Below are 21,039 nucleotides of genomic sequence, written 5' to 3'. Positions count from 1 at the left end.
ATAGCAGACAGAAAGCAACCCCCCCCCCCCCCCCCCCACCCCTCATCCGAATAGCTTGTACTTGCCAAACCCTCCCCCTGGAAATAAAGAGGAAGGGATTATATGTGTGGTAATGAGGGAAGTGCTAGGTAAACACCACAGTATTATCACAGCTTTACATGGTTGCTTACTGGCATTGTAATCTGTGACCCTTCTATGCTGAGGTTGGAACGTGCCCCATAACGCTTCCCGCTGTTCATCATCCATGTTCGCCTGCAGTATGTTTCGCAGTTTCGGTAATAACCTTAGGCATGTCTTGCTAAATGGAAGCGGGGGGGGGGGGTGTGTGTGTGCGGTGTGGGGGCGTGGTGATGTAAATGAGCGAGGTTTGGGGAGTGGTTTAACTTTTACAACTCAGGGCGAAACGCGTCATTGGCTACCTGGTACGTCCACGTCTCTCCGGGAGACTCGGTCACTCTTCCGGGTGGCTGGGAGCGCCGCACGATTGTCAGGACCCACCGGATGACTCCTCACTGAAGATGGGATCACCGGGACCCGGGATACCATATTGCTTTGCAGGAAGGGTAAGTATACATGAATTGCTACTATTCAAAGCTGTAAATCGCCTGGAACCAATGAAAATACTAGGGGGTGGAGCTTGATGACGTCTACATCAGGCTCCGGCCCCCGAAGTACTGATGACAGTCTCCTCTCCAGGCTTTTACCAGAGATGAGACTTTATTGCCTCCACCCCCCCCCCCCCCCCTAACTTATATGGCCAGCATGGCGTAGTGTGTATGGGGCTTTAAATAAACTAACTTGTGATAGGTCATCCTCAGATTAAATTACATGCCAAAGGGACAAGATCGGCAGCCAATAAATCCGGATTTCCCTGTTAAATTGACCATAAATAATTTAAATTGGTCCTGGAACCACCAAACCGATGCACCCCTGAAAGCGTCCCGAGGCACCCCAGTTTGGGTCCCGAGGCACCCCAGTTTGGGCATCCCTGCTGTACAGACATGAATAGAGCCCATTATTTGCGGTACATAGATTATATGTGGAGCAATCCTTTGACATTTAAATGCAGCTGTTTAACCCTCCAGAAATTCTGTTTGTTTAGATGTGTAAACAGCAGCCAGAGCCAAGGACAGGAGCGGCGATAGGCTGGGGGGTGGTGGGGGCTGGTTTATTTAGGGATGCCCAAACCAGTTAACAGCCACCATCAGTTCAACTGTTATTTACTGGTCTCTTCTTTTCATGTAAACTGCCAATGTATTTGATTTTTGTTACCTGTGGGGACCAGTGTGATTGTTATTTTATATGGGGGCCAATAGCTTTTTTTTTTTCCTGTGGGGGTCAATGTGTTTTGCCCTGTGGGGATCTCATGGTGTGCCTTGGCAATTATAAAATCTTATTTAGTGTGTGACAAGGTAAAAAGGTTGAAAATCACTGGTATAGATATATAGACAGACTATAGATAGATACATATGAGATAGATAGATTATAGATAGATAGAGCAGGGTTGCCGACTTCAGAAAGCTCCTCTCCGGTTGAAGCCTGGAGAGGAGACTTTCAGCAGGCATTTGGGGGCGGGGCTTAAACATGACATCTTTAAGCCCCGCCCCCATGAAGGAAAGTGCTTCAATTTGACGATCTCCACGGAGGGGGCTAAACGACGCGATGATGACACTTTGGCCCCGCCCCCTCTCCGGAAATTGTCAGAAAAGGTCAATTAAACGCTGCTGCTGGGGTGGGGGAAGCCACAATCAGGGGGGGGGACGGGGACCGGGGGTCCCCCAGAATCCGGGAGGGTTGCCCACCTTTGCGGGGGGCCGGGAGGTGTGACCCGATTTTCGGGACCCTCCCGGACATTCCGGGAGGGTAGGCAACCCTGAGATAGATACATATGAGAGAAAGATAGATAAATAGATAGATAGATTCGTAGATACTGTAGAATACTAACAGAACAGACTGAAGTGTTCCTGTTTCTCACGTATTTTGCTAATACCACTTTAGTTCCTAATAAAACCACAGACCATCTGCTTGGTTCTCTATTCTGGATGTTGTTGTGTATCTTGTGTTCCTAAGTACAAACACAAAGTACTTAGGTCCTATTGGGGGAAAAGCGTTATATAATTATTATCATTATTATGGCAGTTGATGGACGCTGGGGACAATATATGCTGCAGCTGTACCCTACAGGAAGCCGCTGTGAGGGTGCGGTGGGGGGTGGGGTGACCTAAAAAAATGGACGCTGCCTTCTTGGAGACAGGCACTAGAGGTCCGTCTAGAAGTGCAGATTCCGGGAGCACTGGTGCACTTTGAGCAGTAACTCCCTGGCAACGAGCATGTAATCCCCTTGGCAATGAGCATGTAACCCCCCTGGCAATAAGCGTACAACACTCTGACAATGAGTAAGAAACCCCCTGACATTGAGCATGTAACCCCCCTGGCAATGAGCATGTAACCCCCCTGGAAATGAGCATGTGCAATGAGCATGTAACCCCCCCTGGCAATGAGCATGTAAACCCTGGCAGCGAGCACATCACCCCTGAATCTGCCAGTTTCTGCACCCCATCCTGGCACATGGAACGACTATCTCAGGTGGTCTGTCAGAAATCGTGGCTCGCATTCGCATCTGCAACAGCATCTGCGTTCCTTACCCGCACCAGCTGGTACATCCTGTGGCGCAAGTCCCTGTACTGCATTGTCCTCAAGTGTTCTCTGTGGCAAAATCTGCATGGTGTTTCCCTTGGGCCTAGTCAGCGTCCCACACTGATCCCAAGCCAGTCTCACGTTGCATGGGCGCCGCCATGATACCTGTAGTGACATGACTGAATCTCCCAATAGTTTTCCTGTAACCTTAAACACTCAGGTACTTCCTGGACTTGATTGATGCTGCGACTTGCAGCCAATCACAGGCAGGGGGGATATAGCTGAGGCCACTGGCCCTTCCGCCTCACCTTGAACAACTAGTCTGATCCCTGAGTACCTCCAGAAGTCAGTGGTCTAAGGCTCCAGGTACCCTGTTCCAGAGTTCCTGAGTAATCTGCTGCTGCTGTTGTTATCTAAAGCTCGCTGGTTACCATCCACCTGCCATGTTACCTTCCAAGCTCCCAAGGGAAGAGGTCAGAGCATTCCAGCATCCCTCAGCAGAGAGTGCTATTGGCTCCAAAGCCGCTACCATCATTGACTCCCTAGTGGTAGGTGTCGACTCTAAAATCCTCAGCTGTCTGTCTACGGCTCGGTTACCAGGCCGTCAACAATCCTCTTGGCTCCCAGGCCGTCGACATCCCTCCGGCTCCCAGGGCATCGACCAAAATCTCCGGCTCGCAGGCCTCGACACCTCTCCGGCTCCCAGGCCGACGCAGTCCATACATACAAACCATCAGCAGTTCACAGTTCATCCGGTCCAAGTCCAAAGTACCACTGTCTCAAGTACACAAGCACTGACCATCTCCTTTGATTGGTCAGTTAGGTGTTAAGGCCCCCATACATTAGGCCGACTTGTCCGAAGGACAAGTCGGACCTAATCTACTGACAACTCCCCTGCAAGCAGGGAGCCAGGCAGGGGAGGCAGTGGGCGCACTGGTCCAGGAGGTGAACTCCGCGAGGGGACCAGAGAGCAGAGACCGGGTAGCGTAGGGGAAGCCGGGCAGCAGCGGGCGGACATAGAAATGAATTAACAGTCAGTGATTGGCTGAGAGCTCTGTCAGTCAGAGAGCTCTCAGCCAATTACTGGCTGTCCATTCATTTCTATGTGCCCGGCTTCCCCTACGCTACCCAGCCTCTGTCTCTGATCCCCTTGCGGCGTTCACCGCCTGGAAGTATCTATTTGCGGCATCCCCCCCCCCAGGATAGTGCGCCCACTGCCTCTCTAGCCCGGCTCCCTGCTTACAGTACCCCGCTCGGCTCCCTCCACCGCACGTACTATACGCTGCGTCCCCTGCCCGCCTTGGCTGCACATAAGATTTAACAAATCTTATGTGCAGCCAGTCCGACCTCCCGAATCCGACCCGATGCACACAGGACCGCGCATCGGGTCGGATGGGATGTCTGCACATGCGATTTGGCCCGATTTCACGGCCCGATTCCTCCGAATCGGGTCAAATCGGGCCCAAATCGCATAGTGTATGGCGGCCTCTAGAACTCGGTCAGAGGGCCGCAACCTTGCCACCGAACGCAGTGGAGTCCAAACCTCCTTGCGGGCGTCCCTGGTGAAAACCATCGGTGGTGTTAGACTGCGCCCCTCTGATCACTTCATGTCTCTTCAACTCCCCCATCTAGCTGTGTTCTCAGTGCCCAGTGTATATGATCTACTATTATTTGAGACCCCCTTTGTTCCTGTTTTCAGAACCCACCACTGTATTACTGCTGCCCGTACTTGCCTACCTGACCCTCTACATGATAGAGAAAATGTTCCTGGACTTCCCTGGAATGTTCTCAGGTGGCTAGGTCAGCTGCCCCTCACCCACTCGCAAAACATCTGCACACGTGAAGTTGCAAACAATTGGTCCCGATTGAATGTGAATGGGAACGTCCCTGAAAACCTGGATATTCTCGCGGAAAGAGGGACAGTTGGGAGGTATGTGGAAGTTCAGGAACACAGCATTATGTCCCACCTGCAGGGAGCTATGCAATACCATAGCTCAAGATTACATCCCATAACCCTCCCAACACTACCAGAGGGCAAGGGATAACTAATTACTGACTATACAGCATGTATGTACTGAGTTGTATTCTGTATGCTGCTCCCCATATGCAGCAATGTCTGACAGTATATTACATTGCTGTGTAGATAATCACATTTCCTGTTTTGCCCACATCAGACATGGCCGCGCACGCAGTCTCCCCGTCCACTTCCGCCAGGAGTATAAAGCTTCCGGTAAGCTGGAGCACGGGGAACATGCTGGTTGCCAGATGTTGGCTGTTGCTAGCCGGTTTTCGGGGTCTCCGTGGACGCGCTGGGCTGAGAGTGGGGTGGCCCTGTCACCCGTTACTGGGCGTGCCCCGATACCCCCGGCTCACCTTAATATACAGAGCCCACTGCGCCCCGGCAACACCACAGGGCGCGACCTCTCTGGGCAACATCCAGTCCACCCACTACCAGCTCATATACACCTGTAAGGTAGGTGCCCCCCCCCCCCCCCACTGCCAGCTCATATACACCTGTAAGGTAGATGCCCCCCCCCCCCCACTACCAGCTCAAATACACCAGTAAGGTAGGTGTTCCCACCCCCCCTTCCAGCTCATATACACCTGTAAGGTAGGTGCCCCCCCCCCCCACTGGCAGCTCATATACACCTATAAGGTAGGTCCCCACCCCACCACTACCAGCTCATCTACACCTTTAAGGTAGGTGCCCCCCCCCACTGCCAGCTCATATACACCATTAAGGTAGATGCCCCCCCACTACCAGCTCATCTACACCATTAAGGTAGGTGCCCCCCCAACTGCCAGCTCATATACACCTGTAAGGTAGGTCCCCACCACTGCCAGCTCATATACACCTGTTAGGTAGGTGCCCCTTTACTGGTCAGCTCCTGTACACCTGTAAGGTAGGTGTCTCCCCTGTCAGCTCCTGTACACCTGTAAGGTAGGTGCCCCCCCCCCCCCTGTCAAGGTAGGTGCCCCCAGGTCAGCTCCTGTGCACCACTACCTGCTCCTGTACACCTGTATGTGAAGTGAGGAAGTGTGAGCTAGGATTTGGTCACACAGCCCTATAGCCTGGCAGCACCACACAATCCTCTATGCATCACAATCAGGATAAGTAGCTGAATAATAACCCTAATTACAGATTTATTTGATTTATTTTAGGTTTGTAAAACAAGGTCCATGAAGAAGATCTCAAAAGTAGCGTATCATAACGGGGTGGTTATAGTCCAGTGTCCCGGCTGCCGGAACCATCACATCATGGCCGATAACCTGGGCTGGTTCTCTGACCTGGAGGGGAAGCGGTAAGCCGAAACATAGGGCTGCTTATTTTCCTGTTGCTTTCTGAATGCACAGAACTCATTGCGGCAATAGAGGAGCGTTATTGGCGAGCACAAAATACATTGCGCCTGAAAAGCCAAATGCGTGGAGTTCCAGTAGCTGCTGGTATTAGGTGGTGGTACCCACTATAGCATTGGGGTCAGTGCATAGCGATATCACCAGCTGAGCCCTCCCACACTAGCCGAGCCCCGGCACGGAATACTCACCAATGGCTTTTTGCCGTTCCGGGATTGTACAGTAAGTAGATCCGGCTGCTACATGGTGGCCAGGCCGCGTGAAAGGTCCAGATTAATTCATTCATTAACAGTCCCAGCACGGAAAAAAAGCCATCTGGGAGATTTCGGTGCTGGTCAAACCTGGCTAGTGTGAAACTGGCGTTACAGTCGAGGTCGGTGCTGGGGGAGATGCCTGATATTACTATGATGTATTGTGTATATTGGATAGGAGATGGTAGCCACTAGCATTCCCTTAGACCAGGCATGTCCAAACTATGGCCCTCCTGCTGTTGTGAAACTACACATCCCAGCATGCCTTGCCATAGTTGCAGCATTCCCTAATAGCAAAACTGTGGCAAGGCATGATGGGACTTGTAGCTTCACAACAGCTGGAGGGCCATAGTTTGGACATGCCTGCCTTAGACAATAGCACCACCAGGGGCAAACTATGAACACCCTCTGTCGGCATAGAAAATGCATCTGTCGGCCGCTTCAGGGAAGGTAACTATGAGCTGTGTGCGCGATATCGCGTCTTACCAATACATATGTTGTGTTGTGCTTAAGGAATATTGAAGAAATCTTAGCGGCCAAATGGGAGAAGGTTCATCGCGTTGTGGGTGAGGAGGCCATAGAGGTGCTGCTGGACAACAGCCTGGAAGGCAACGGTTCAAGCGCAGTGGAAGACCAGGACAAAATGGCACCCGCCACAGAGCCTGAGGGAAAGCCGGGCACGTGATGACGCAATGGCGTTGTGGAAGGGCTGAACGGAAATGTTACCTCACAACCAGGTGATGGAACGGTCTGATCAGGATGACCTGTGGCCTGCACACAACGGAAGCAGCCATGTTGTGGGGGGAGGGGATTCATTTACCCACGTGTTTGCCCCACAGATATACCTTGTGGCTTCCCAACTCCCCTCCATGGGCTGCTGCCATCATTATGGATGGAAGCTGGTTGTATATTACCTCAGAACCTTATGAATCTGTAAATCAGGACTGGTAGGAACAGTCTCTGTCTGCAGATCCCTCTGTACTGTTCTATGTTCCCTCCCCAGTGTATTATAGCCCCTCTGCACCACGGGGACTCCATTTCTTAGGAAGTGGAGTCATTTGTCTTGTTATCATACCATCATGTTATTGGAGCCATTTTATTCCCCCTGCTTTCAGTGTATTTAATAAAATGTCTGTGTCCTTATTGTATTGGAAAGCATCTATGAAGGATTGTATTGTTCTCATGTGACACCAGGTGGAGGGGGGCCATCAGGCGGAGGACACTGTCCGGCACAGTGCTGGAGCTCTGCCAGGCTGGATGGGCGCAAGTGGATGCTGCAGGTACTGTCAGGCCTGGTGCTGGAGCACCGCCAGGCTGTATGGGGGCAGGTGAAAGCTGCAGTTACTGTCGTAGAGCTTCACCAGGCTGTATGTGGGGCAGGAGGACTCTGCCGTTACTGTCTGGCCTGGTGCTGGAGCTCTCCCAGGCTGTATGGGGGCAGGTGGGACACTGCAGGTACTGTCCGGCCCAGTGCTGGAGCTCCGCCAGGCTGTATGGGGGCAGGTGGGACGCTGCAGGTACTGTCTGGCCTGGTGCTGGAGCTCCGCCAGGCTGTATGGGGGCAGGTTGACACTGCAGGTACTGTCCGGCCCGGTGCTGGAGCTCCGCCAGGCTGTATGGGCGCAGGTGGATGCTGCAGGTACTGTCCGGCTTGGTGCTGGAGCTCCGCCAGGCTGTATGTGGGCAGGTGGATGCTGCAGTTACTGTCCGGCCCGTTGCTGGAGCTCCCCCAGGCTGTATGAGGGCAGGTGGACGCTGCCGGTACTGTCCGGCCCAGTGATGGAACTCTGCCAGGCTGTATGGGGGCAGGTGGATGCTGCAGGTACTGTCTGGCCTGGTGCTGGAGCTCCGCCAGGCTGTATGGGGGCAGGTGGACGCTGCAGTTACTGTCCGGCCTGGTGCTAGATCTCAGGCTGAGTTGGGGCAGTTACTGTCCGTTCTATAGCTTGTAGGTGTGGTTGCCATTGATGGTGGTTATGTGACCATCAATGGTCATCAATTATGTAATTGATAACCATTGATCAGTATGTTATGTGTCTGCTGATTCTGGATCCCGCGAGGAGATCAAATTGACCTATCCCGGTAATCTTCCCCAATGGCCAGCGGCGCTACCGGTTGTGTATTCTCTTGCCTGGGTGCTGCTTATTTGCATATTGTCTCTAGGAAGCGCAGGATGTCACAATGTCACCATTTGTTTTTGTTTACTTTTGTATTAAGTTGTTAAATGCAGGAACTTCCAAGGAAAGTTCAGGCGGTGACTCGCCCGCCGGGCGGCTTAGTGTCCTGACTGATCTGTTGGCATTCCTGCGTGGTAAATGACACATAGTATTATATAACATGCAGTGGTTCTGTCTACTGGCCAAAATGGGAGTTTACACTGGAAAGGTCCAGCTTCGGGTTTACTCTGTTCTTAAAGCTGAATTAACTCCATTTCGGGTAAATCCGAATCTGCTCATCTCTAGTGAACCGGACTTGTGTGGGGTAATAATGCCGTTCTATAATGATGGAGCCGGCGGTCCCAGACACCGCAATGCATGTACGCGTGGGACAAGGATGAAGGCGATAATCTGAAGATACAGCAATTCGGCAATATTACTCAAGATTTCACTTTTGTGCGCTGACCATGGCGAATTTGCAGCCGTGCGATCCGAATTACCCCCTATAGTATATAATGCAGGACTACAATGACCGTGTGATCTATATTTTACTGAGAACCCAAATTCTCATTGTCCCACGCACAACACCCCACAGTCATTACCCAGTGAGTAAAGTTGCCCGTACACTAGGGTGAATCTACAGAGATTTGGTCATCCAGTTTCTTTTACTGACCGGCCCCTGGGCCAATCAGAATGTGGGGGTGGGGCTTCAGAGTTGTCACAGCCGGAGCTATGCTCCGTGTCCCGGCACCTTGGAGAAAAAAACAAAAACATCGGTTCTGCTGTGCCATCAATGGAGGGAAACCATCTGGTTCTCCCCCATCGATAGCAAAATTATTTGACATCGGCCATAAAACCATCGATGGTTTTGAATCCTCAATGGCCATTCCTATTTCAAGGGAAATCTCCCCACTATTTCTATCCAGTGATGCCCACCTATGCCTCTATCCCATCATCCTAATGAAAAGATAGTGCTGTGTACACTGCTGGCCACTAGATGGCGCTCGATTGATCAGTTGAATCGTTGCTCCATCAAGACGCGCACAGCTGCCGGCGCTGCCCTTTTTATGTTCCAAAAAATTAAATAAAATAAAAAAAACATGGATCATTGCCATGTGGACCTTGTGAATATTGAGGATGTCAACATGGTGGCTGTTGACACATTGCAGTGTTGATATTATGAATGCTGATGGGGTAACTGTCGGCAGTGTGACCAGATACTGTGAAATGTATAAACAGTCAGGATTGACCGATTGCCAAGAGGACAACGCTGTAGTTCCTGAGAAATACGATTTCGTCACCCACGTGTTTACAGAGCTGTGTCTGACACATTCCTGCTAGTTGTTGTATATCAGGGATTAAAGCTCAGCAGCTAACTGTATGCTCTGAGGGTTATTTACATAGAAAACTGCAGTGTTCTATTACTTCGCTTTGGGAAGCGCCAACTGTATCTTCCTGTGCAGAAAATCTGATTGGTGGCGTGATTAAGAGATGGTCGCTAATGTTGTTTTTGTTAAGACGCCATTGGCGGCAGCGCAGATCCCAGCAACTGTGTACCGATGTGCAGCCGACGGCGCCATTCCTTCGATAATCTACTCCCTGAATGACTGAAAGGTTAGTCATTGTTGTATGGAATTGCAAGTGGCACAGAAACAGGGGCATCCACATTTTTGCCGCCACCTCCAAACGACCCCCTGACGTTCATGAACTTTGCAAATGAGCCCTCACTGTGCGAGGTAACACTAAGGCGTTATTGTGATGCAGGCGCAGTCAGCCGACAATCGCTCAGCTCCTTCAGTATGAATAAGGCCCTAAATTGGTGAATTTCTTAGATGTCAACAGTTCAGATTCTAAAAATGAGGAAATCCTGTGGAATGCTGGGAAAGGGCGTAGGTAGGCGCGTCATAATGTGCATGGTTGGGGTATATAGGATCCAATGGGTTCCCGTCAGACGTTTTAGCATGCGGAAAAAGTGGGAGCATTTGGGGCCTGGATCTAAGCCACACTCAATACCTGACGTTACCCAGTCAATATACAAATCTGTGCTCGGCATTACAGAGGAAACAATGGGTTGAAATAGAATTTAACTCTGTCCCAATGTCTCACTCCGACCTCCCATGGTGTAATAAGTCTTTCCACAGCCCACATCCACTTGCTGGTCCTATGTTTGCTTGTTGGAGACGCTTACGTTCACTGCCCCTTATCTCACCCTCTCCTTCCTCACTCACGCCTTTGTTCAGAATTCAGAATTTCACCCAGGTTCTAATGAGCCCTCATTTTGTCTTTTGTTCTTCGGGAGGCTTGCCACCTAGCAACAGCAGATGGGTTAGGCCGCAAGCCTCCTGAATTTGCTTAGGGAGAGGAAAGTGAAAAAATTCACTCACCTCTCCCTGCACAGCACGTGTCACGTCCAAGCGCACTCCCCAGCGCTGGTCAGATTTTTTTCTGTCAGCAGACATGGAGGCCATGGAGGTCTCTGTGCAGCTACAGATTCACTTTACATGTCCTCCATGCCTGACAGAATTAAGGGAAAGAGAGCCCACAAAAGGGCACTACCTCAGTCCCCCACCGATTCATCCTCTTCTGAGGATATTATTACCACAAAAAGAGGAAAAAGTCAGTCAGGAGTGTAATACAGACCGACTCATCTGACTCTGAGGTAAAGGAATTTCCTCTGAAAAAGGCAGGGTCACCTCAGGGAGCCCTATTCCTCACAGGAAAAGGTTAAAAAAAGACAGACAAAAGTAATTTTTATAACAAGGGGACCTGTTCAGGTGATATACCCCTCTTCCCTGGCATTGTCCGTAGCAGACAACCTAATTGTACTCAGCACAAGCACATCTCCTGTCCGTAGCTGGCAAAATTTCCCTGCCCGTAGCAGGCGGCCTGAAGGTACCTGCTCCCAGTATAGAGGGTCACCTATTAAACAGCCACACCATTCCCATAGGGAACATAGTCCCCCTCCCTCAGTGGAGTCGGAAGTAACCAGAACATCAGCTTCTTCCCAGCGTGGCGAATATAGTGACCTACAAATGGCTAGAGTGACCCTTGCGGGGAAGACCCCTCCACCTAAGCTACTGGGCACTAAAACAGAATTCTGAGGTACAGAATTTTGCCCTGCTGGCATTTAGGGCAACACTGATTAAAGAAGATGAGCTAGTGTTACGCTCTTATACGGTGTTACCAGATGTACCCGCGATATTCGCGCCTGGTATCGACCCAGCGCTAACGTCCATAGTGGGCGAAAAGAGACAAAATGACCCCATAGACACACTTTAAAAAAGATGCAATATAAAATAGCGGACGCAGCCGGACCACTTTTATATGTGCTAGATAAGGCAGAGAGGGAAGAGGAATCTAGCGTCTCCCTAGATGCACTGGTAGCATCCAAACTTGCTGTACTTAAAGCCATTAGCAGAGCAACGCTGATTATTGGCCAGACCTTTAATCACATCACTATTACCCGCAGATCCAGATAGCTCACTACTGCGGGCCTAGCAGACTTGGCTCCAAAGTCCATACAATTCCCAAACCTAGATAATGCCGACCTTTTCGGTCCCCAATTTATAGAGGTAAAAATTTGCCATAAGGCCCATAAATCCTTTTCGGACCTCAAAAAAGGGAATGAACATTTCAAAAGGCCCTTTACCCTAGTGGGCCGGACTTCGAGAGCCACAGGTCCGTCCTGAGCATTCCATGGCCCAAGAAGAACCCAGACTGGAGGCTTCGGTAACAGATCCAGCGATACCCCCAGAGCATCATAGGCAAACAACTGGAACAACTCCCAAAGAGGCCGCAATTACGGTAAGCGTACCCACACACCCACCTGCTGTTACACCTCACAAGACTCTAGGCCAAGCTTATGCAGAATGGGAAAACATTTCCTCAGACAAATGGTTGCTGAAAACAATTCGGCTTGGGCTGAACCTTCCCCTATTTTGGTGCCCACACCAGTTCCGTTGCTTTCCTTGTTCAAGGAATTGCAGTCCTCAACCAGTCGAGGTCCTCGCATTAGCCCTGAATTCAGGGGAAAATAAAACCAGCAAACCCAGCACTTTCGGGCTGGATAAGTCACTTGTTCCCTATATCAAACCAAGATGGCTCTCTAAGACCAGTACTGAACGTTAAAGGTCTAAACAGATTCCTAAAATCCAAATGATTTTGTATAGAAGGCATACCAGACATTCCATACGTTCTCATGAGAGGCTGCTTCTGCATAAAATTAGACCTGAAAGAGGCTTTCCACGGTTCACCCCAACCACAGGCGGTTCCTCAGATTCACCCGGAAAGACAGTATATATCAGTGGACTGTCATGGTATTTGGCCTCTCATGTGCACCCTACACATTTACACGGGTCATGAAGGCAGTTATATCCCACCTGCGTCTGCAGAGCATCCAGTGCATCATCTATCTAGATGACATATTACTGATGCACCAGGACATCAATACCATACTAAAACACAGAGACATAGCTATCTCTCTACTATCCACCTTGGGCTTCACTGAAAACACCCAGAAGTCCATCCTCAACCCTACCAAACTGTTAACATTTCTGGTGTTCAATCTGGATTCCCTTCTTTCTCCCTGGTGGTCCCTCCAGAAAAATGGTTAGATACACAGACCTACATTCGCAACACAATAAACAAACGAAGACTAACCCTACTGGATATATCAACAATCATTGGGAAGATGATCGCCATGTCCCCAGGCTTTTGTCATGTCCCCCTTATGTGCAGACTCCTCAGGTCTTTAATTCATGCACAGGAGGGCAAAGACAGAACTGTCCCAGTAGAACACTCTTCCTATCCCTCCTCCTCTTATAGATCCCCCCCCCCCCCCCCCCCCACCGTCTGACAATAACTACAGATGCATCCCTAACAGGATGGGGGCGCTTCTCACAAGAGAAAGCAGTCCGGGGAGTCTGGTTGGCCGAAGAAGCCCAGATGTTTATAAACCGCTTGGAATTATGGGCAGCGAAACTAGCTTTGAGAGCCCGAGTTCCCAAACGCGTAAAGAACGCTTGCATACAGCTGTGCCTAGACAACACGACAGCGGTGTGGTACATAAACAGAATGGGAGGCATTTCCCTCTGCAGGGAAGCCCTAGAGATTTGGGAATGGGCAACCCAGAGGGATATCATCCTGGTGGCATCCTACATCCCAGGCCAGCTAAACGAGCTAGCAGACTCGCTATCAGTGACGTGCGGTGAGATCAGTGGCTGGTGAGGCACCTAGCCAGGGCTTGTGTCCCTCCCTGCTCTGTACCACTTAAGTAGTGGTGCAGAGCAGGGAGGGAGACACAGGGTGGCAGAGGATGTAGGGTGGGAGGGGGGATGCAGGGTGGCGGAGGATGCAGGGTGGGAGGGGGGATGCAGGGTGGCGGAGGATGCAGGGTGGGAGGGGGGATGCAGGGTGGCGGAGGATGCAGGGTGGGAGGGAAATGGAGGGGGGGATGCAAGGTGGCGGAGGATGCAGGGTGGTAGGGGGACACTGTGGCTCAGGACACAAGGTGGAAGATCAACATACAAGGTATTTAATATTAAAGCTTACCAGACTCCATGCATTCCATGGCTCCAGCAGCAGCATGTAGATTAGGCAGGGAGAAGAGCCAGCACACCCCACGTGGGCAGCAGGGAAGAGACCAGGGCGCACTCCATCAGGGTGCTCGGCTGCGGGATGTAGTCCACCTGGTTCGGGCTCCGGAGGATGACCAGAGGCCGGCTCAGCAGCAGCAGCCCCCACAATGGCAGCAGCTTTAGTGCGGGCAGGAGAGGGCTCCGGCAGGATAGGGGCGAGCTCTCCAACATCTGTTGCCATTAGCTCTGCCCCCCGTCTCTGTCCTGCTGCTGCAGCCCACCCCCTGCTGTATCCGTCCCTGGCTGAGCAGTGTGGAGCTGAGGTCTGTTTTTGGGCAGCCGGTACCTAAGTATGGCGCAGACCAGGGATTGGGTGGGGGGGGGGGGGGCTGTGCTAAACGACTAAGCCAATGGGACCCTTAGATCGTCCCATTAGACACCTCTGTCACCGGGCCTGCCAATCACATCTGCCTCAGTGCTGTCATATAGGCAGACAGCATGACCCTGTCACTGAGGCAATTTTATAGGTGCCGCTTTTCTTTTTTGTTTTGTTATTTTCAAGCATACAACTTGGCCTTGCACCCTGCCTGCCCCCTGCTTCTGGTCCTTTAACATGGTCAGCGGGAGGCACCCCTCTTGGTGCCTCTGAAAAAAATATAACAAAATTATGTTCTGTAGTAAAACTGCTAAGAATAATATAAAGCATATACTTATGACACAGAATATGTATTTTCTTTGTATTTTTTTTTATTATTTTAACCATTAATGACAGGGGAGGCACTGCCTCCCCTGACTGCACGTCCCTACTCGCTATCTCGCGAAAAAAATTCTGTGCCACTAAAAAGCCAACTCTTCCAAAAAAATAAGAGAGTCCTTCGGAGATCTAGAAATAGATCTCTTCCCCAGTCCCACAAGTGCCCAAACTCTACGCTTCGTATCCAGAATATGGACTGAAGGAGTGTGGAGAATGGATGCAATGTCCTTCCCTTGGACGGACCTTCCTCACCCATACGCCTTTCCTCCCCCCAACCCTCATCCTGAAAGTCCTTCAGAAGATCAGGGAAGACCGGGTACCCCAAATAGTATTAGTATACCCTGTTTGGCCTTCCAGAGTGTGGTTTCCCCTAGTCAACCAATTACGGATAGGTCCCAAGATTCCTCTCGGACTGTCCAGGGAATGCTTCCAGGGAACTCCGGACATACTAGAGACCCTTCCCCAGTGCATGTGGATGGCAATATTACTGGGTTGCTAACCGACCTCGCTCTAGCATCACCCACAAGGGCACTAATTAATGCGTCCTTAAGACCCTGCACTAGATCCAGATACTGCGCGATCATTAAAGATTTTGATCTCTGGAGATGCCAACGAAATTCACACACTCTGTGTTCACCACTCCACCTAGCCCTAGATTTTCTAGCATCCAAATACCAATCAGAACTAGCCTCTGCTACCATAAGGCCATATGGTTCAGCTTTGGCCATTATGATTCCTAACCTTTATTCCTTTATTTTAGGACTACATTATTAATAAGGGTTGGGATCCTTTGGTCTGCAGTATGTTGGCCGACAAGCATTAGGTCAACATGAGCAAAGGTCGACTGGACATTAGGTCGACACAAGCATTAGGTCGACAGTCAAAAGGCCGACTGTCGACACAGTCGACATGGGTAGGGTGCCTCGCTCCGCTCGGCACACTATTGTATTCTCCCACCATGCCCTAGTGGATGGTAGGGCATGAAATACCACTGGTCGGCACATGTCAAAAAAATTGAAAAACCCCATGTCGACCTTTTGACTGTCGACTTAATGCTTGTGCCGACCTAATGATCTGTCGACCAACATACTGTAGACCAAATGACCGTATCCCATTAATAATTAGGGGGCCGCAGCTCCTCCTACTTTTCCCCTCCCCCCTGCATTGCCCACTCTTCCCTGTTTGACAAACCACAAGATATTTGTATTTATATCTAGACTTTTATGTGTCAGATTGTATAAGTTTCATTCATACTCATTTCTTACACAGAACGTTGAGCCTTGTGTATTTACCTATATGCAATTTTCTGCTCTTCTGTTTACTATACGCATATCTGTCGCATATCGTCTTCTGTTTGATTCTTTTTCCCTTGAAAATCCAATAAAATTTTCTTTGCAATAGAAAAAAAAAAAATCTGTGCTAGGAAGGGACGAGAAATGGCGCCACCTAGTGTAGTACTCACATGCAGTTCAAATCATCTGAACTTGAAAAACAAACTTGTGACCATTAGTATCTATTAGGTGCAAAAAGGGATCCTCAGCGCCCAATTACAGAGTATATAAATGATTAAGTAAACCAGTGACTTACAGCAGTATACAATAGAGGACAGGGCATATACCCACAGCTGCATCAGCAGAGGGCACTGACATACGGGAATTGGTACGAAATCCCGACCGCCAAAATTCCGACAAGGGGGGCGTGGATCGCAGCGGGCCCAGTGTCTCACTACGTTCGACACACTAATTTATTCTCCCTCTGTGGGTGTCATGGACACCCATAGAGGGACAAAGTGCTGAGATTTCAGCGGTTGGGATTTCGTCATTGAGATTCTGACCGCCGGGATTCCAACTGCATCCCGTAATACGTATCAGGGTAGCAGAGAACCACAGGATTTGGTGCCAGCGAAGATGGTTTTAAGTAAGTCAAGAAAAAGCCCAGGAGGGTGGAGGGCCCTGCTCGTCAGAGCTTAGATTCTGAGGGACCATCAGGTTATACATGACATTAATAAATGGTACATTGCTCGTCTGCAATTATCTGTATGGAGTGCCCCAATTTTATCCAGGATCTTTTCCTTGTCTTCAAATTAGATCACAGATATAATGGTTCATCAGTCACAGACCCACCAACCTACACCCCCCCCCCCCAACGCGCGCACACACACACACACACACTGATGCACGTACCATACAAATATTTTTGCACTGTGTAGTCCTTTTAACATTTGTATTCACACATAGACACAAAACAATAAAATATCTCAATGAGATCCAATCTGCGCAAATCTACAGATCTCTTCTGACGATACCTATTTCTGTGCATTGAAGCCACCTGGGACAATTGTTTTCTATTTCAATTTGGGTTAGTTTTCCTGTGCGGAGAATTGCACCGATGTGACAGCCCGACACCGCACCCAACAGGTCGTTGCCAACACGAAGGAGCAGCAACAGTGGTTTTAAAAACTTGTGTTGATGTTTTGTCATTGACAACCGAGGGCATGGCGACCGTTTTGTAGGTGTTGACCTAACCGACCAATAGGGGTTGACCTAGTGACTGTCGACCGGATCCCATCAGTCCTTACACACTTGGACACATCCGGGGGAAGTCCTTTGTAGTGGCATCCTCATGACTGAGAAACCTGATCCCCTGATGGTCTCGCCGGGGGGATCCGGAATATTAAACCTGCTTAAAAATACAGATTTCCAGATCCCAATGGCGATTGCGGAATCTGGACTATTTTTTAACATGCTTAATGTCACCGATGGATTGCTGATCATCGATGGCCACCGTTCTGCACATTCAGACGACAGAATGGCGGTGCCAGTGGGGCTGGGGAGCGGAGGATTGATAGCACAGATATATGGGCTCCTAGAGATCCCACTCAGAATCAGACCCCTTGTATCTAGGTTACTAATCTGCATCCATACAGTCAGGCCACAACCATAAACGTTACATTTGGAGAGGAGTCAACAAGACCTTTTGTTTTTACCAAAAGGCTCACACTCACAAGGTCAATGGAAGCAAAAGGTTGACACAATATGTCAACATGGAGAAAGTCGATGTGAGTTTTTCACATATTTTTTTGCGTGTCCATGTTGACACCTGAGCATGTTGACCATCCGGCATGGCTCATTTCGCTCGCCCTGCGCCAGGCCAGGTACCACTCATTCCTACCGCTGCACCACCATTACCAATCGAAGTCCAGGTGGAGTTATTTGGTCAACAGTATCTAGTTTGACCACTAATGGTCGATAGTAGGTCGACACCTAAAAAATGGTTGACATACTCTAGGTCGACATTGACAGAACGCAGACGCTTGGGCCAGGTAACGCCATCCCCCTTCCACTCCAGTCCCCCCCCCCCCAAATCCGTTGCTTCTTTCCATCCCATCCTTTGCCCCCAAAATAACATTGGGGGTTGTATGTTAAGTAGGCGGGTACGCCAAACCACAAATGCACTTTTGACTGCATCTAGGGCCCCAATTTAAATGTTGCTATGGAAACCACAGACGCACTCTTACATCCTAATACTTACTAATCACATCTCATACATGTCAACCAGCAGTGACCCAACCCTGCCCCATACATCTGACGGCCGGGAACTCTCCTGATGCTCCACTAATCTGCTTGTAACATGGAAACCACAAGTAAATGGTTCTGTATGTTTAACGTTCGGTGCAAGCTGAGAACGCTGCGGTTACATTACTGGCATTCTCCCTGCTGATTGGTTCCTGCAGCGGATTCCTAGGGGACACCAATGATAAAACCCCAGGATGACTCAGACGGAGTAACCTGACCCGTCAGATCTTTTTCCCGTCATTCCCGAGTTTCATGGAAAGCTGAAGTCTGATCCACACGAGAAAGCAGAGTTTGTGCATGTGACTCAGCAGCCGCTACATAATATTATAAGTACTATAGATTTCTATATCGCACCCCCCCAGCACTGTGCTGTATGTCAGTAAGCAGGACACAGCAGGGATGAGTCAGTCATCAGTACTGTGCTGTAAGGGGGCTATGACCCATTGGCCCACCTGCATTGGGTGAACACATGAAATACGTTGACATGGGTGAGGTCAACAGGGTTGGAAGATCGACACAAGCATTAAGTTGACAATGGCTAGGTCGACAATCAAAGTTTTCGACATGAGGTTTTCACATTTTTGTCCCAAATGTCAACATAGTTGACATGGACACAGTGAAAATGTACCAAGTCCCCTCGCGTGGCTCGATGCGCTCGGCGCGCTGTTCTATTCTTCCTCCATGCCCCAGTACAGTAGTTCTCAACCTCGGCCCTCAAGGACCCCCAACAGTTCACAGGTTCCAGGTCTCCACATAGAATCACAGGTGAAATAATTAGCTCCACCTGAGGATCTTTTATGATGTGTCCGTGACTAATGAGTGCACCTGTGCAGCCGCCGCGTGTCCTGGGAAACGTGCACTGTTGGGACCGAGGTTGAGAACCACTGCCCCAGTGGATGGTAGGGAGTGGAATCCTGCCTGTCGGTACATGTCGGCTCAAAAAATAAAACCAGTGAAAACTTATGTCGACCTTTTTACTGTCGACCATGCCATTGTCGACCTAATGCTTGTGTTGACCTTCCAACCTTGACCTTTTTCGTGTGTCCACCTTCAGTGGTCAACCCAATGCACGTTGACCTAATAAGGCAGCTAATATGGGTAGATCTAATGACCATATCCCGTACTTCTCCTAACACGGCCTTTGGATGCCCGCACACGTCTCAACTTTTTTCAAGGCATGATGGGACTTGTAGTTTCACAACAGCTGGAGGGCCATCGTTTGGACATGCCTGGTTTACAGTAGAGGGGCTAAGGCTAGACACATGGCTGGAGAAGGGATAGCGTTATGGAGAAGACAGGAGTAGGCCTGAATGAAGGGTCACCGTTGGCCTCATTTGGTCTTCTCATCTCCGATACCTGCACCGATTAATCCACTCCCGCCACCAGCCACGACCACCGCAGGTTTCAGTGGGGAATGCGATGCTGTTGGTGGATTTACCAACTTTTAGAGATCGCCCCCTGAAGATGGTGGCAGACTGGGCTACACATTGCAACCTGAGCCGGCCTGTCTACAAAGCTTCTCTCCTTCCAATGGCTCTATACTGTAGGTACTGCCCAGGGAAATGCCATGCTTCCTTCTCTCTGGCCACACGGGACCCTGATGTCACTTACCAAGTGACCCCCCTCATCTCTATTATTCCAGAAGCCGCACTGAACTGCTCAGCTCAGGGTCACGCTTCTCTTGTTTACGTATATTACATCATTGTACGGGCCAACTCTCCCTGACTGTACAGGAGACTCCCTTAAATACTAGCAATCTCCCCGACTCCCTGAGCAATGTCAGAAATCTCCCTGATTGCACCTTACCCCCATTATATAGCTGTTTGGAAATATAGCTCTTTGGAAAAAAATAAATTAGAGCTACAGTATATCAGTCCTGGCTATATACATTCAAATGGAATCATCAGCAACATTTCACCAGATTGGTTACAAGGCACAATGATCCCTAGGACTATCTGCATTTTTAAATAAGGTTTTCGTGGGCCACTTATATGGAACCACATCTGAGTGGAAGACAATATATTAACAATGAAACATTGCTCCGGCGGCGTGGTACAGTCCACTGTGATGCTGCGCTCTTAGTACACATACTAAATCAAACGTGCCAACTTTTTCATACTCCGGAGATGCCGGGCATGTGTATAGGCTCTATCGCGATATATCCCAAGAATCACAGGTCCTCTGGGAAGGGGCATGGCTAAAATAATGATTTGCTAAATTTTAGCCTCACCCCTCCAATAAAGATCTGGGATCTTCAGCGGTTTCTCCCTATCCTGCCCAATTTTCTAAAACGTGGGCAGTATATACTGGGTGTCTGTGTAATACATAAGCTTATATACATATTACATCACTGTAGAGTACTGAGTACACATACATACAAGGTGCAACTATTACATAACGAGACTGTAAATAGTAAACCATACATCTGATAAAAAGGAGAGTGGGGGAACATTGACTATCCCAAAATGGTGGCTTGCGTGATAGGTTGTATGTCACGTGAACGTGTGTTCAAGGGGCACAAAATATAGTGACCCCTGTGGGGATGGGGAAGGTCTCTGAGGTCGTCCACATCTAAACAAATGAAGAAAATGAAGAAAATTGTCAGAATTGACCCTCGCCTCAGCACTAGAATGACGGCAGAGGTGGTAACAGCAGCACAGAGAGTGTCAGTCAAGATCTTATAACATGACGGAAGTCTGAGCTGAGAAGGTTCCAGGATTCTCACGGCGGAGGAAG

At 49.7% G+C, this 21,039-nt stretch overlaps 1 protein-coding gene across 5 annotated transcripts in view; it reads left to right on the top strand.

Moving 5' to 3' along the window:
• The first annotated feature begins 4,549 nt into the window (after window positions 1-4,549).
• Window positions 4,550-21,039, top strand: part of LOC146037228 (leucine-rich repeat neuronal protein 1-like) — a 30,530-nt gene continuing 14,040 nt past the window's right edge. The window contains exons 1-2 of one of the 5 annotated variants that reach the window (XM_083161236.1): window positions 4,550-4,567; window positions 5,800-5,939. In XM_083161236.1, the coding sequence (XP_083017362.1) occupies window positions 5,818-5,939 (122 nt within the window). In that variant the 5' untranslated portion in view covers window positions 4,550-4,567; window positions 5,800-5,817. The other 4 variants (XM_083161234.1, XM_083161233.1, XM_083161235.1 and 1 more) reach the window with 4 other exon arrangements.

The sequence above is a fragment of the Crinia signifera genome, chromosome 9, assembly GCF_055691185.1.
Source record: "Crinia signifera chromosome 9, ASM5569118v1, whole genome shotgun sequence".
Classification (NCBI taxonomy): Eukaryota; Metazoa; Chordata; class Amphibia; order Anura; family Myobatrachidae; genus Crinia; species Crinia signifera.
Note: the sequence above shows the minus strand (reverse complement) of the source record. Positions and strands in the feature narration are given on the sequence as shown.